Genomic DNA, 13,668 nt, shown 5'->3' with positions numbered 1-13,668 from the left:
CACCTTCTCCGGGTCCACTCTCCGGAGCTCTCTGGTCTCCATGCTCGCTGGGCCCGGGACGTTCCGGACTTGGACCCGGGGGATTGGATTAATGTGTGGGAGGTCCCTTTCCAAATGCTGGTCTCTCATAGAGATAGACTCATTCAATTTAAAATAGTCCACAGAGCCTACCTCACCCCACACCGTCTACACAAGATGCATGTCTCCCATTCCCCGGAGTGCTGGCGGTGCGGCCAGGACCCGGGTGACTTCTTTCACATTTTCTGGACCTGCCCTCATTTATCTACATTTTGGTCCGGGGTGCTCCAATTGATTGAAAAGGTCTCTCTTGTTAAACTTGATCCCTTATATGTATGTTGGGACTGTTTGATGACCTGGTGCCCTGGGTGGCAGATCGGACGTTGCTTGGTCTTCTGCTTTATTATGCCAGGAAAACCATTGTACTTCACTGGCGACGACGATCTCCACCCACGGTACTACAGTGGAAGCTCTTAGTGAACTCGGTCCTCCCTCTCTATAAAGACACGTATGTACATAGAGGTTGCCCGAAGAAGTATGACCGGGTGTGGACCAAATGGCTCTCTGACCCCTCCACGGCTGCGAGTAGCTGAGGCGAGTCTCACCCCTCGCCCTAGGGCGTCAGGGGACGCTTGCATCTGCCTGCTCTGAGGTATCCCCCCTATGTTTCTGGAATGCCAGTAATTCTTTAATGACCCCCGGGTGGACGACGTGTTCTATGGGATGTTGGTAATTGCCCTTCATGTTGAATTTTCTGCTGATGCTTCTCATTTGGACCCCTGGGTGGGTACCGTGCCTTATTGTCTGTATTACTGAGTTCAGTGTGAACCTTAGCACCGTGGTTTGTTGTTGTTGTTTTTCTTTTCTTTGTTTGAAACTCAATAAAAAAGATTTTTTAAAAAAAGTTCTTGTGTGTGTAAAGGCAAGCGTCCCAATACTTTTGACAGTATAGTGTATGTAAATGGAATGGAAATGAACTGGACCTTTAATGGTATTTCTTCTAGTGTGATTACAAGCACAAGTATTTTCAGCAGCCAAACCAGCCAGGCCATTGATTCAAAGGGAATTGCCAACAGCAGCCTTCTTGATTCTCATATGACAGGTTTCCTTTAAATTACTCCTAGAATGGATATGTTTGGGATTTTCTATCCTTGGAAAAGCAGCATAACCAAAAGGGTTTCCAGAGCTGGGTTAGGATCCGGCAGAAGGAGAACATCTTTACGTATAGTCAACCTTGGAGTTACTTAACTATATCTATATGATTTGTGTGGTCATCAGCAGCACTTCCCATCCCAGCCAGCAGCAAATGGGCAGGCTCAGTGGATTTCAGCTTTCTAGCTGAATGAGAATATTGCCTTTGGAGCTTTGTAAAACCACTGCCTAAATGACAAATCTGACTTCAGAGTGAAAGGTTTATTTACTTACCCAAAAGCAAATTCCTTTATCAGATTAGACACACGCATGTGTTATATGTAAAGAAAGGGAAAATAGTTCATTGATCAGAAACTGGCAACTAGTAGAACATCTCCTGCCAAAATAGGTCGTTTTAGGAGAGCAAGCTTTAATCAGGCAACAGTTTCAACAACGCAAGGTTATTTTGTTCCCTAGGTTTCAGAAGTTTGTGAGTGGGGATTAATCCACCAACTGAAAAATACAAACAGTTCATCAATAATAATCTTTATGTTTCTGGTATCCATGGGCCCTGTTGAATGACTCTACTGCAAAACCAAAGAGTGACTCAGCAGTCGTTGCATAGTTGCTAAATTTTACTTAACAATTTGTGGCACACCCGTTAGTTGTTTTATGGCAATAGACTGAATCACACCCTGGGTTCTTTCACTAACATTCCTATACAGTACTTGAATTCTCTGCATTCATTCATTCTCCATATAAAATAATCTTTAAAAAGCCAAATCTGGCTTCGTTCGGGACTCCAACCAGACGGCGCATGTGCCAGCTGGTTGCTCGGATCTCCCGGTGGGACGGGAGAACCAGGCAGAGCCGCATAAGGCGGCGGAATGTCCTTTCCCGCTCGCTGGCTGTGATAACGGCCAAGCGGCTGCTAAGCTTCATCGGTTGTTTTCTCCTAAAAGCCAACCGCCAGCTCAAAAAAAAACGGTACCAGGTTGATTCCTGCAGCTGCAAGCATCACCCTGGTACAACCACTTCTTCAAGCCGGCATACAGATCGGTTTGCGGGAAGTGGGTAATAAAGTCTTGCAAAAAATATTTATTGACTGTGCTATTCTAAATTGTGTTTTGTTCCATTTCTTCTCCATACCCTCCAGCTGGTGTTGCTTACAATTGACAGTGGAGGTATGAATGGAAGTGGTAGTAAACTCTCGTTTATTTTTCCCTACAGGTAAGCTTAACATATTATCTGTAGGTAAAATGAATATCTCCTAAACGTGCACCATTTAGGAGATATTCTAGCGAGCAGTAGCTGGTGACATCACAGACGCATGCGCTCTGAAGGAACAGCATACCCGTGCATGCCCAGGAGTGTCAGCCAGTCAGATTGCTGGAGTCTGCAAACCTGGAAGGAAGACCAGGTGAAGATGGAAGCCTCTGCAGCAGTGACAGCGTGCCGCTGGAGGGCTTTGTTTTAAGGCAAGTCTTACATAATGTAGTAGCACATTATGATATTGCCTTGTAGGGGGGAACATTTTTTTTTCATAGAGTTTACTATCTCTTGAAGCTAACTGTGGTCATTTCATTTTAAAACACTACTAAATCTGGAACAAATGAGGCATGGTTGGGAGTAGCTAAAACACCTTTTGTTTTTATTGTTTTCTATCAGTGTCCCATTAGGGAGATTTCTTTTTATTTCCTGGAGACACAACAGGGAACTGAGCATTTGTCACCCGAAAGGAATTGTACACTGGAAGATTTCCCCTCATCCTCTGTTCCAATGGCAACTGTAAAAGTTTGGATGTCCCATCACTCTTTTTCCTGTTGACAGTGGACACCAGAAAAATTGGGTGAATCTCCCCAAAAGCACAGAAGGTATCTGTGCACTCCAAACAGCAATAAACCTTCTCAAATGTAGGTGCTGCAGTGGTTTGCAAGGGATGGTGTACTTGCAGGGAACTGTAGAGACAGCCAGCACATCGTATGGTCACCCACAACTTTTTTGTCACAGAGATGATGTCCTCGTAATAGCTAAAGTCTCTTCAGCAGGGACATAGAGAGGAATAAAAACCTGACATGGGAGATCTAAGGCTCCATTAATACTACAGTATTTCACAAAAGTGAGTACACCCCTCACATTTTTTTTGTAAATATTTTATTATATCTTTTCATGTAACAACACTGAAGAAATTACACTTTGCTGCAATGTAAAGTAGTGAGTGTACAGCTTGTATAACAGTGTAAATTTGCTGTCCCCTCAAAATACCTCAACACACAGCCATTATTGTCTAAACCGCTGGCAACAAAATTGAGTACACCCATAAGTTAAAATGTCATGACACCCCACCGCCATGCTTGACTGTAGGGAAGACACACTTTTCTTTGTACTCCTCACCTGGTTGCCGCCACACACGCTTGACACCATCTGAACCAAATAAGTTTATCTTGGACTCATCAGACCACAGGACATGGTTCCAGTAATCCATGTCCTCCTTAGTCTGCTTGTCTTCAGCAAACTCCTTGGGGGCTTTCCTGTGCATCATCTTCAGAAGAGGCTTCCCTCTGGGAAGACAGCTATGCAGACCAATTTGATGCAGTGTGCGGCGTATGGTCGGAGCACTGAGAGGCTGACCCCCCCCCCACCCCTGCAGCAATGCTAGGAGCACTCATACGTCTATTTCCCAAAGACAACCTCTGGATATGACACTGAGCATATGCACTCAACTCAACTGGTCGACCATGGCGAGGCCTGTTCTGAGTGGAACCTGTCCTGTTAAACCACTGTATGGTTTTGGCCACCGTGCTGCAGCTCAGTTTCAGGGTCTTGGCAACCTTCTTATAGCTAGTAATTAAATGGGGGTTGTGGTGCGCTTCAAAGGTGTGAAAAAAACGTATTTAAAGTGCTTGTGTGTGGTTAACGATTTAAAATAAATAATGTTGCAAATGTATACTATATGCCCATTTCACATAATTCTACTGTATCTATGATTTTTTTATGTATGTAGTTCACTTGTGTAGATATTATTTCCAATGCGGTTGTATAGCATATCACTGTGCTTCTTATAGGTGCTATTTTAAAAGTGCTCCGTGCTTTTAGTGTAGGTCACAATAAAATATGAATATAAATTTTGCTAGACAATTCATAAACAATGTATCAAATATGTGCAGATAGACGAATACACATATCCTAGATTATCCAGTCCAACCACTTATATAACATAAAACTGTGCTTCTTATAGGTGCTATTAAAGTGCTCAGTGCTTATAGTGATAATCCTCATAAAAATATAAATATATAAATATGACTAGACGATTCATAAAACAATATATAAAATATGTGCAAATAAGCAGATACACATATCCTAGAATGTCCAGTCCAAACAGTGCATATAACCAATTTTCAATACAAAAGCTGCTTCAAATTACTTGATATATAACACCAATATTGTGAATAACGGTGAAAAAGTGGAGTGACTTCTTTTCCTCCACCTTGTGCCACTTCTAGGTGTGCTAAATTCTCACCTCAATTACGAGGGTAATACGCCTGCATTATGTGTCTGGGAAGGTAATGGTTCCTTATTCTCCTCTGCTCCAGCGTGGTATCTTGTTGGCAACGAATCCTTCAAGGAGGGTCCTATATATATTCCCGGTCTCTTATGATCACTTAGGGCTCCTTTAAATGGTTTCCTTAGGGTATGGTCTCCTTAGTCTATGCCTCCTCCTCAAGGGCTCATTAAAAGGATAGGACCATCATGGTGCAGTATTATAAAAAACAAGTTCTTGTTAAAAGCATATCATGTGCTGCAGCATCAAGGTAACAAGCAGAATCCACGATAGCGCAGGAACCATACCACATATACACTTCTTATAGCTAGGCCATCTTTATGTAGAGCAACAATTCTTTTTTTCAGATCCTCAGAGAGTTCTTTGCCATGAGGTGCCATGTTGAACTTCCAGTGACCAATATGAGAGAGTGAGAGCGACAACGCCAAATTTAACACACCTGCTCCCCATTCACACCTGAGACCTTGTAACACTAATGAGTCACATGACACCTGGGAGGGAAAATGGCTAATTGGGCCCAAGTTAGACGTTTTCACTTAGGGGTGTACTCACTTTTGTTGCCAGCTGTTTAGACATTAATCGCTGAGTGTTGAGTTTTTTTGAGGGTCAGCAAATTTACACTGTTATACAAGCTGTACACTCACTACTTTACATTGTAGCAAAGTGTAATTTCTTCAGTGTTGTCACATGAAAGAATATAATAAAATATTTACAAAAAAACACTCCTTCAGTGCCGGTTCACACTTCTGCAATGCGGGAACGCTGTGAATATGCAGCGTGTTCACACTGCCATATGCGATACGCAGGGGGTGTCAATTAAAAGTTAACGACACCCCCAGATGCGAGCGCATATCGCAGTGCGTTCTGCAAGTACGCACAGAATCGGATCGCACAAGTGTGAACCACTGTGCGATCCGAATTTACTGCGGCTCAAAAAAAGCCTCATGTGCGTGTTTGGTGCGGATAAAGTGCGAATTCAGCCATACAAAGTGTATGGCTGAACTCGCATCTGCACATCAGATCGCATGTAATTAGGAGCAGTGCGCTCCGAATTACATGCGATCTCCACAAACGCGGAAATGTGAACCGGCACTCAAGGTGCACTGACTTTTAAGAGATACTGTATGCAGGTGCAAAAAAAAATCACATAAATAAATGAATTACCCTTTTTTTAAATGTGAGCCTAGCCTAAATCTTTCTTGCTCAGCATATATGTTTGGCTTTAAATTAAATTGTGCAATGGGCAACTAGACAAGCAATAACACAATCAGCAAGATGGCACAGAAATGTCGAACTACGCAAAAAGTCACATTTGTACGATTTACAGACGTCTTATGTATATGTGTCATAGTTCCTCATATTTCTTTTGCTTTGTTTTTGGATGTATTTAGCAACGCAGGATGAGTCAGGCTGGTCACATGTTGGAATGAAAAGCTGTTAATGTTTATTTGGAAACAGTCTTTTTGAAATTGCTTAAAACTCATCTCCAGGCAAAACATAACTCTTTCTCAACCATTTAGCATTTTGTTTAATACTGCTCAATTAAGAAAAAAAGAAAAATATAATACTTAGCAATGCAAACTGAATTGCACTGCAATTACAAAAAGTGTTTGTCCTTGAGGAGAATCAGTTATCAAATGTTAAGAGATTTTCCAACCTGTTTGCATGTATATGCTGAAGCAGCTTCATACATGCATGTAAGTATTGTAAATTGCTTACAGGATTATCACATACAGTATATACAGAAAAGCTAATCATACATTTAATTGTACTGTAACAATTTCCTGATGAACCAGCCCAAATTCGCTCAGTACATTGCCCTGTTGATCGCCCCCTTCCTGGAATTCCTCAATTGAAAAATGTAAAGAGCCAAACAGAAAATTGGCGGACTAACATCACCTACATCCAATCAGATACAGGCAATGTTTGGGTATTTTGAAAGCTGGCCGGGATGTCTGTCTAAATACAATAGCCACAGCTGGAGATTCATCCATGCACACTGAGTAGTGTGAATGGAGGAATGAGTCCCGGTTCACACTAGGGCGACCTGTGAGGCGACCTGGTCGCCTCACAGGTCGCCTCCCATAGGGAAGCTGCGGACCCGTTCTAATAGGAGCGACACAAGTCGCTCCGACCTAGAAAAAAGGTCCGGAGCTTCTTTGGGGCGACCAGGAGGCGACCGCCATAGACTTCAATGTTATGAAGTCTGTGGCGGCCGCTCCGAGGTCACAGCGCGCTGCTCGCACCGCGATCTCGGAGGTCGCCCCGGGAAGTAGCGTCGCGTTTATGTGAACCGGCGCTGAGTTAGATTCTTTTTCTGTTCAGCCTGTCAACCTAAAGATTAATTCCAGTTATGGTAATTTTTACATTGTTACATATACCATACCTGCCCGATGATCTTGGAAGCTGGAAATCAGTGAAGTAGGCACTGCTACTATAGTGATCTCCACTTGCTTCCGGATCCCATGCTGAACCGCTGGCCTGATGTATTGTGAACATATGAGGTCAGCTGCTCAACCCGGGCATCATTTAGCGAATATCTTGCCTTCCCTGAATGAGTGCAAAGCATTTGCTGATTGGACGAGGTGGAGAGGCGGGTGGTTGACATCACAATACCTGGAGTTTATCTTTAACTCAAATATCATGTGTGACAGTACAGTTCCCTGTCATGGTGTATGTTGCCCAGGATTCTCAACTCGGCAGGTTGAGGGGCTCCAGGATATTAGTATTATTTGGAGGAAACAATTTTCTCTGTTTCCTCCATGGTTGGTAGAATCAAGTTTGAAACCAGGAGCCTGGATACTCTATAGTGATCCGGCTGGGAGAAAATCTCCAATCTTGGGACCAGATCTTGGGAACAGCCAACACACTTATTATGCAGGTGTGTGTGGGTTTTTTTGTAGAGTCAGGACCACAGTTCTGGGCTCCACCCTTCTGAGGAGTCCATGTGGGTGTAAGGGAGGTGGCTGTGGGCTGGGGCTGCAAGGAAGCTGTGGGAGAAAGCGTGCTGAGGTACAGTGTTGGTACGTAAATACAGGGACACTGTTAAATGGTCAAGAGGAGAAGACCAGAGGGGAGAAGACCAGAGGGGAGAAGACCAGAGGGACTCCTGTCATTATTTACATACACTGCCTTTTATGGGGTGAATGGGTAGGGGTACAATGTACCCCATACCCATTCACATAGGTAGGGGGTCCGGGATCTGGGGGGCCCCCTTGTTACAGGGGGCGTACAGATTCTGATAAGCCCCCTGCCCCCAGACCCACACAACCTCCGTCCAGGGTTGTCGGGTAGAGGCCCTTGTCCTAATCAACATGGGGACAAGGTGCTTTGGGGTGGGGAGTGCAGAGCTCCCCCTGCCCCAAAGCACCCACCCCTCCATGTTGAGGGCGTGTGGCCTGGTATGGTCCAGGGGGGTGGGGCAGCTCGCTCATCCCCTCCCCTTTCCTGACCTGCCGGGCTGCATGCTCAGATAAGGGTCTGGTATGGATTTTGGGGGGGACCCCACGCCGTTTTTTTCCCACTTTGGCGTGTAGTTCCCTCTCAAGATCCTCATCCTGATCCGACTTGTGATGCGACTTCCATTCAAATCAATGGGCTGAAAGCCGTATCAAAGACGGCTCCTAGGCAACCATTGATTTTGAATGGAGGCATAAAAATGCTGCAAAAAGCCAACGTGGCCAAACGTGCAATAACGCCAATGGAAAAAGCTACTGAAAGCACGTTTTTACAGATGCTTTTTCCTGGCGTAGAAGTGGCTTTGCAGCAGTGTTAATTTTGGCAGCAAATTTCAATTTAGTTTTAGTCTTAGTCTTAGGACTAAAATGGCATTTTAGTTTTAGTCCCATTTTAGTCTTCTGCAAGTGTTTTAGTTTTAGTCGTATTTAGTCGACTAAAACTCCAGTACATTTTAGTCGACTAAAACATCTTACATTTTAGTCGACTAAAACGTCCTACATTTTAGTTGACTAAAACTCATTTTAGTCATCTATAATCGACTGGGTGTAGTTCAATTGTAATTTGTAATGCATTATTTAAGCATTTCTCTACAATTTCCAAACTCATTATATACTACTGCTGGTCCTGGAGTGAATGAAAAATCGAATATGTTATTATTTATGGTATTAAGCTTTGAGCATGCACTAGCACAGCACTACACACTACTACACAGACACAGAGTTAGTCATTATTGTCTTTATTAAGGCAAAATTGTTTTGCCAATGCCAATAATATTGCTTTTTTGACCAAACCAAAGGGGGTAACATAAAAATGTAAAAATGTAATAAAAATACAAAAAAAATAAAAACTTTGCAGACATAAGCTCACTTCACATCAGTCCTGCTCTGTCACGCTCATGGCAACAGTACAGCATCCTGTCCTGAGACCTGAGACCACTGTGGGGGCTGGGGGGGTTGCTAAGTTCTCAGCCAACAAGGGAGTGTGCTCGCCTCACTCACTGCTCACTCACAATTTTGCCTAAGAACATACAGCCATGAATAAAGAATGGTAAAAAAACATCCTCAGAAGAGAACAACTTCCTTCCTCCAGTCCAGTCCCAGCTCCCCCCTCAACCATCCAAGAACAGCTACAGAGACTCCAGGGAAGAAAAAATATGCATCAGCTCACTTTATCAGTCCTGTGTCATGCTCATGGCAACAGTACAGCATCCTGAGACCTGAGACCACTGTGGGGGGGTTGCTATGTTCTCAGCCAACAAGGGAGTGTGCTCACTCACTGCTCACTCACAATTTTGCCTAAGAACACAGCCATGAATAAAGAATGGTACAAAAACATCCTCAGAGAGAACAACGTCCTGCCTCAACCATCCAAGAACAGCTGCAGTGCACACTTGCACAGGCACTGTCACTGCCAGTCTGGCACTGGCACTGCATAATAAACCAATACTGTAAAACTTGAGGAGGGTAATGCTTATTTCTAAATAAGAAGAACCCAATACATTTACAGTGTCAGCTTATTATTTTAACAGTTCTAATTCTCAGATGTATTCAATAAAAATGTGCACAGTGCACACAGTCTAATAATGCCATTAGCGTAAGAATTATAACAGACTTACCACTTTTTATCAACTCCTCCTCTCTCCTCTTTCTGAGTCTCAGCATTCGCAATGACAATAGAGGTAAATATTACACTAAAAAGATCTGCAGCAGGACCCCGATGTAAGGCTGCCCTTTTTGACCGTTACTGATCTATTTTTCTTTTTCATTAGTGTGATATTTGTCTCTATTCATTTGTCAATGTCAATGCTAAGAGAGAGAGAGGTTAATAAGCGGTGGTGGTTGTGTTATTGTTCCACATACAAATGCATTTTGTAGCCTGTGTGCACTGTGCAGCAATTTTCTAATGAATTGAATTGACAATTACAACTGTTTTTGAAGCACAAGTATTAGTTATGCTTTTTATAGAAATAACAATAATAAAACACTTCTATTTGTTTCGATTCATTTTAAGGAAAGCACTTCGTGCCAAAATGACCCTTGCTCTATTCCGCCGGCCTCTAGAGAGGTCACCTGTGACACTGAATACCCTCTCTGCAAAGGCTTGAGAAGCTGGCATAGCCAGCAGGTCTAAAGCAAAAGGTTTTAGCTGGTGATAAATAGTGTCACTCTTTGACAGCCAAAAATCTGTTGCAGTGTTGTCCTCAACTTGATGCAAAAGCTCTTCCTTATATTTTCTGATCTGCTGTTTTATGCTGTTTGGGGAGATCCTCTGCCTGGGTCTTCTGCGGCATTTAGCAAGAAACCGAAAGATTGGCTGCTTAGATGTGGATACCGGTGCTTCTTCAACTTCCTCAGATTTTTCAATATTCTCCTGTTCTACTAGTTCTTCCACATCATCCTCAGACAATTCATGATGTTGCATGTGGGGCGAAGTGGATTTTCTTATCACATACTCCTCTGCCTTTTTAAGCAATTCCTGAATATTCTCATGATCTGCCACATCAACAAGGGTTTCACAGACAGTAGGGTTGACAAAACAAGCAGCTGCTGCAAGTGGCGAGAACATTTCATCTGTTGGATCTAACAATGAAGCAAAACGCTGGTTCACATTCCCTTTCATTTTCTGAGCAATTGTGGCAAGGTCTTGGTAGCTAGTGTTCTGTTTAAAGTCCTCAAGGTGGCTGAGTAGATCAAAAAGAGCAGGGACAGCTAGGGACATTGACATGGTGTCACTCTGGAGGGTTTTAGTATGTTCTGCAAAAGGCAGCAATAGGTCATGCAATGATGTGAGCTTTTGCCATTCACTAGGGAGCAAGCTGTCCCATCCCATGTTGTTCGCGATTTGGCAGACTGACTCTTTCAGTTTGAGGAGTCTTGCGATCATGTTGAATGTGCTTGACCAGCGAGTGGGGCAGTCATTGAAAATGGTCAGGCCACAATGCTCCAATATCTTCTGTGTTGCGATGGAAGACTTGCGGAAGAGGTGCACTATTGATCTTGCTTTATCCAGTATTCTCTTCACACTTGCCTCCTTCTGCAACATGTGGACCACTAGTTGTAAGGTATGCACTACACATGGTGTCCGGTCCATGTCGATCTGTTGGTACCTAACAGTGGAACACAGCCAAATAAGCATAAAGTATAGAAAAGCTTTCTGTTCCATTCTATTATTTTAACATTTAACATCTTATGGGAATACTTTTAGAAAAGACTACTGGAAAAATAACAAAGATGCACCCATAGAGTAGACTAGAGCATGGATACTAGTGCCCCCAGCCCCCCACATCAATCATCTCATATGCATGTGATAATTAACTGTCAACCGTACCGTGTCATGTAAAATAAAATCAAAATTGGCTCACCCACCGTAGGTCATCAATTTCAGACTCTGCCTCAGAGTCACTTTCTGTCATGGGGGAGTCTTCCTCACTAGAGGTGGGTGGTTCTTCTGCTGCTGCTGCTGCTGCGGTTTGTTTAAATGCTGCCACCATATTGCTCCCATTGTCTGTTATCACTGTAAGGATCTTCCTCTTTGGTATGTCCCACTCTTGCAAGCATTTGTCCACACATGTTTTAATTGACTGTGCAGTGTGTGGGTGGGCTACTTGTTCAAGGGCCAACAATATGTGTTCAGGTTTATGTTGTTCAACACAAAAGTAGCATGCACTTATAGCAAGGAATGAAGCTGAGAGTCCTTTCTTGGTCCACAAATCAGTGCAAATAGATACTCTCCGAGCAGCAGTCAGTCTCTTTTTGAATTTTTGTTTTTCATCTTCATATTGTTTGTCAATTAGATTGCTTATTTTAGTTTTCTTTGGAACAGTCAGCTTTCTATCTACTGTCTCCATCATGCTAACAAAGTCCTCATCTTCAATCGTTCTGACTGGTAATCCGGAGCGCCCAATCCATCTTGCTATGGCTTCCTCCCTGGCCTGTTGTTCCTTAGAGTCAATTTTGTATTTTGAAGCACAGCATAAATTGTTTGCTGTGGTGGTGCACTGGCTTGACTTGGTCCATCATTTGAGGTTTTCTGTATCTGTGGGGTTAAATTAGGGGGAAAAATTATAGTTATTCTGATTTTACATTCTCTCGCACTCAGCGCTAAGTTATCTCTTTATACAAAAGTGGAGTTAAGTGCTATCATGCACTGCTTACCTTTGTATGAATTTCGGGATGAGTTGTCCGCAAATGACGCTTCAAGTTTGTTGTATTTTTGCCAGTTAGTGTCACTCCACATGGTTTGCAAAGGGTCTTGTTGTCCTTAGCATCAAATGTAAAATACACCCATAGATCTTCTCTTCTCTTTCTACCAGTCACAGACGAGACAGACGCGGCGGTCGCTGACATTTCTCTGGATGACAGTGAGTGCTGTGTGGAACTGTGGATGACAGTGGTCGTCAGAGCGAGGAGGAATGCTGCTGGACAGTGCTGGACTCTGGAGCTTGGTGGTCTCAGGTCTGTAAGGGATGTCCTGTAATGCCCTGGATGCCTGTGGGGGTCAATGGTCAGGAGACTCAGGACAGTCAGACAGAGGGGGCCTGTAATGCTGCTGGACAGTGCTGGAGCCTGGTGGTCTCAAGTCTAAGGGATGGCCTGTAACTGTAATGCCCAGGATGCCTGTGGTGGTCAGGTCAGTCAGACAGAGGAGGCCTGTAATGCTGCTGGACACAGTGCTGGATCCTGGTGGTCTCAGGTCTAAGGGATGGCCTGTAATGCCCTGGATGCCTGTGGTGGTCACTGGTCAGGACAGTCAGATAGAGGAGGCCTGTATTCTGGACAGTGCTGGAGCCTGGTGGTCTCAGGTCTAAGGGATGGCCTGTAATGCCCTGGATTCCTGTGGTGGTCACTGGTCAGGACAGTCAGACAGAGGAGGCCTGTATACTGGACAGTGCTGGAGCCTGGTGGTCTCAGGCTAAGGGGTGGCCTGTAATGCCCTGGATGCCTGTGGTGGTCACTGGTCAGGACAGTCAGAGGAGGCCTGTAATGCTGCTGGAGCCTGGTGGTCTCAGGTCTAAGCCAGGGATGGCCTGTAATGCATTGCAGTATTGCACACAGGGCTGAAGGTGGTCTCAGTCTGGTCAGAGGAGGCCTGAAATGCTGCTGCAGTGAGTGCTGGTCTGCTGGATGGTGGTCTAATCAGTGCTGGATCTGGATGGGGGTTCGGGTCTCAGGTTTAAGGGTGGTGGTCTCTAACTAGTAACTAACTAGAAGTTATGGGCCGGGCGGGCCTCAGCGGCCTATGCCTCACGCGACGGCACACACAGTCCTGGATCATAGCGGTGGTCTGAGCTCTGAGGGGACTCAGGGGCAATAATAGCTGGCTGTTGCAACTCACTCTGGAGGATGTGGTGGAGTGCCGCGCCGCCACTGCCTGGTCGTCTGCCGTGTGACTGTGTGATGAGTCGGGCCTGGCTCTGGCTGTAGTGCTGTCTGGTGATGAGGTCTCAGGTCAGGTGACTGGTCTCGAGTCGACTCTCTTATAGACGTCGGACGTCACGG

At 44.4% G+C, this 13,668-nt stretch overlaps 1 protein-coding gene across 1 annotated transcript; it reads right to left on the bottom strand.

Moving 5' to 3' along the window:
- Nucleotides 1-1,650: 1,650 nt before the first annotated feature.
- LOC309569213 (uncharacterized protein) lies at nucleotides 1,651-12,128 on the bottom strand (the record flags this gene model as incomplete). Its single annotated transcript, XM_082274969.1, has 3 exons — nucleotides 11,536-12,128; nucleotides 10,778-11,276; nucleotides 1,651-1,662 (listed from the first exon to the last, which is right to left on the bottom strand). Exons 1-3 carry the CDS (start codon nucleotides 12,018-12,020, stop codon nucleotides 1,651-1,653), a joined length of 996 nt encoding a protein of 331 aa, XP_082131095.1. The 5' UTR covers nucleotides 12,021-12,128.
- Nucleotides 12,129-13,668: the final 1,540 nt, after the last annotated feature.

The sequence above is a fragment of the Pelophylax lessonae genome, assembly GCF_965119305.1.
Source record: "Pelophylax lessonae genome assembly, chromosome: 13".
Taxonomy (NCBI): domain Eukaryota; kingdom Metazoa; phylum Chordata; class Amphibia; order Anura; family Ranidae; genus Pelophylax; species Pelophylax lessonae.
This window is presented reverse-complemented; position numbering and strand designations above follow the sequence as displayed.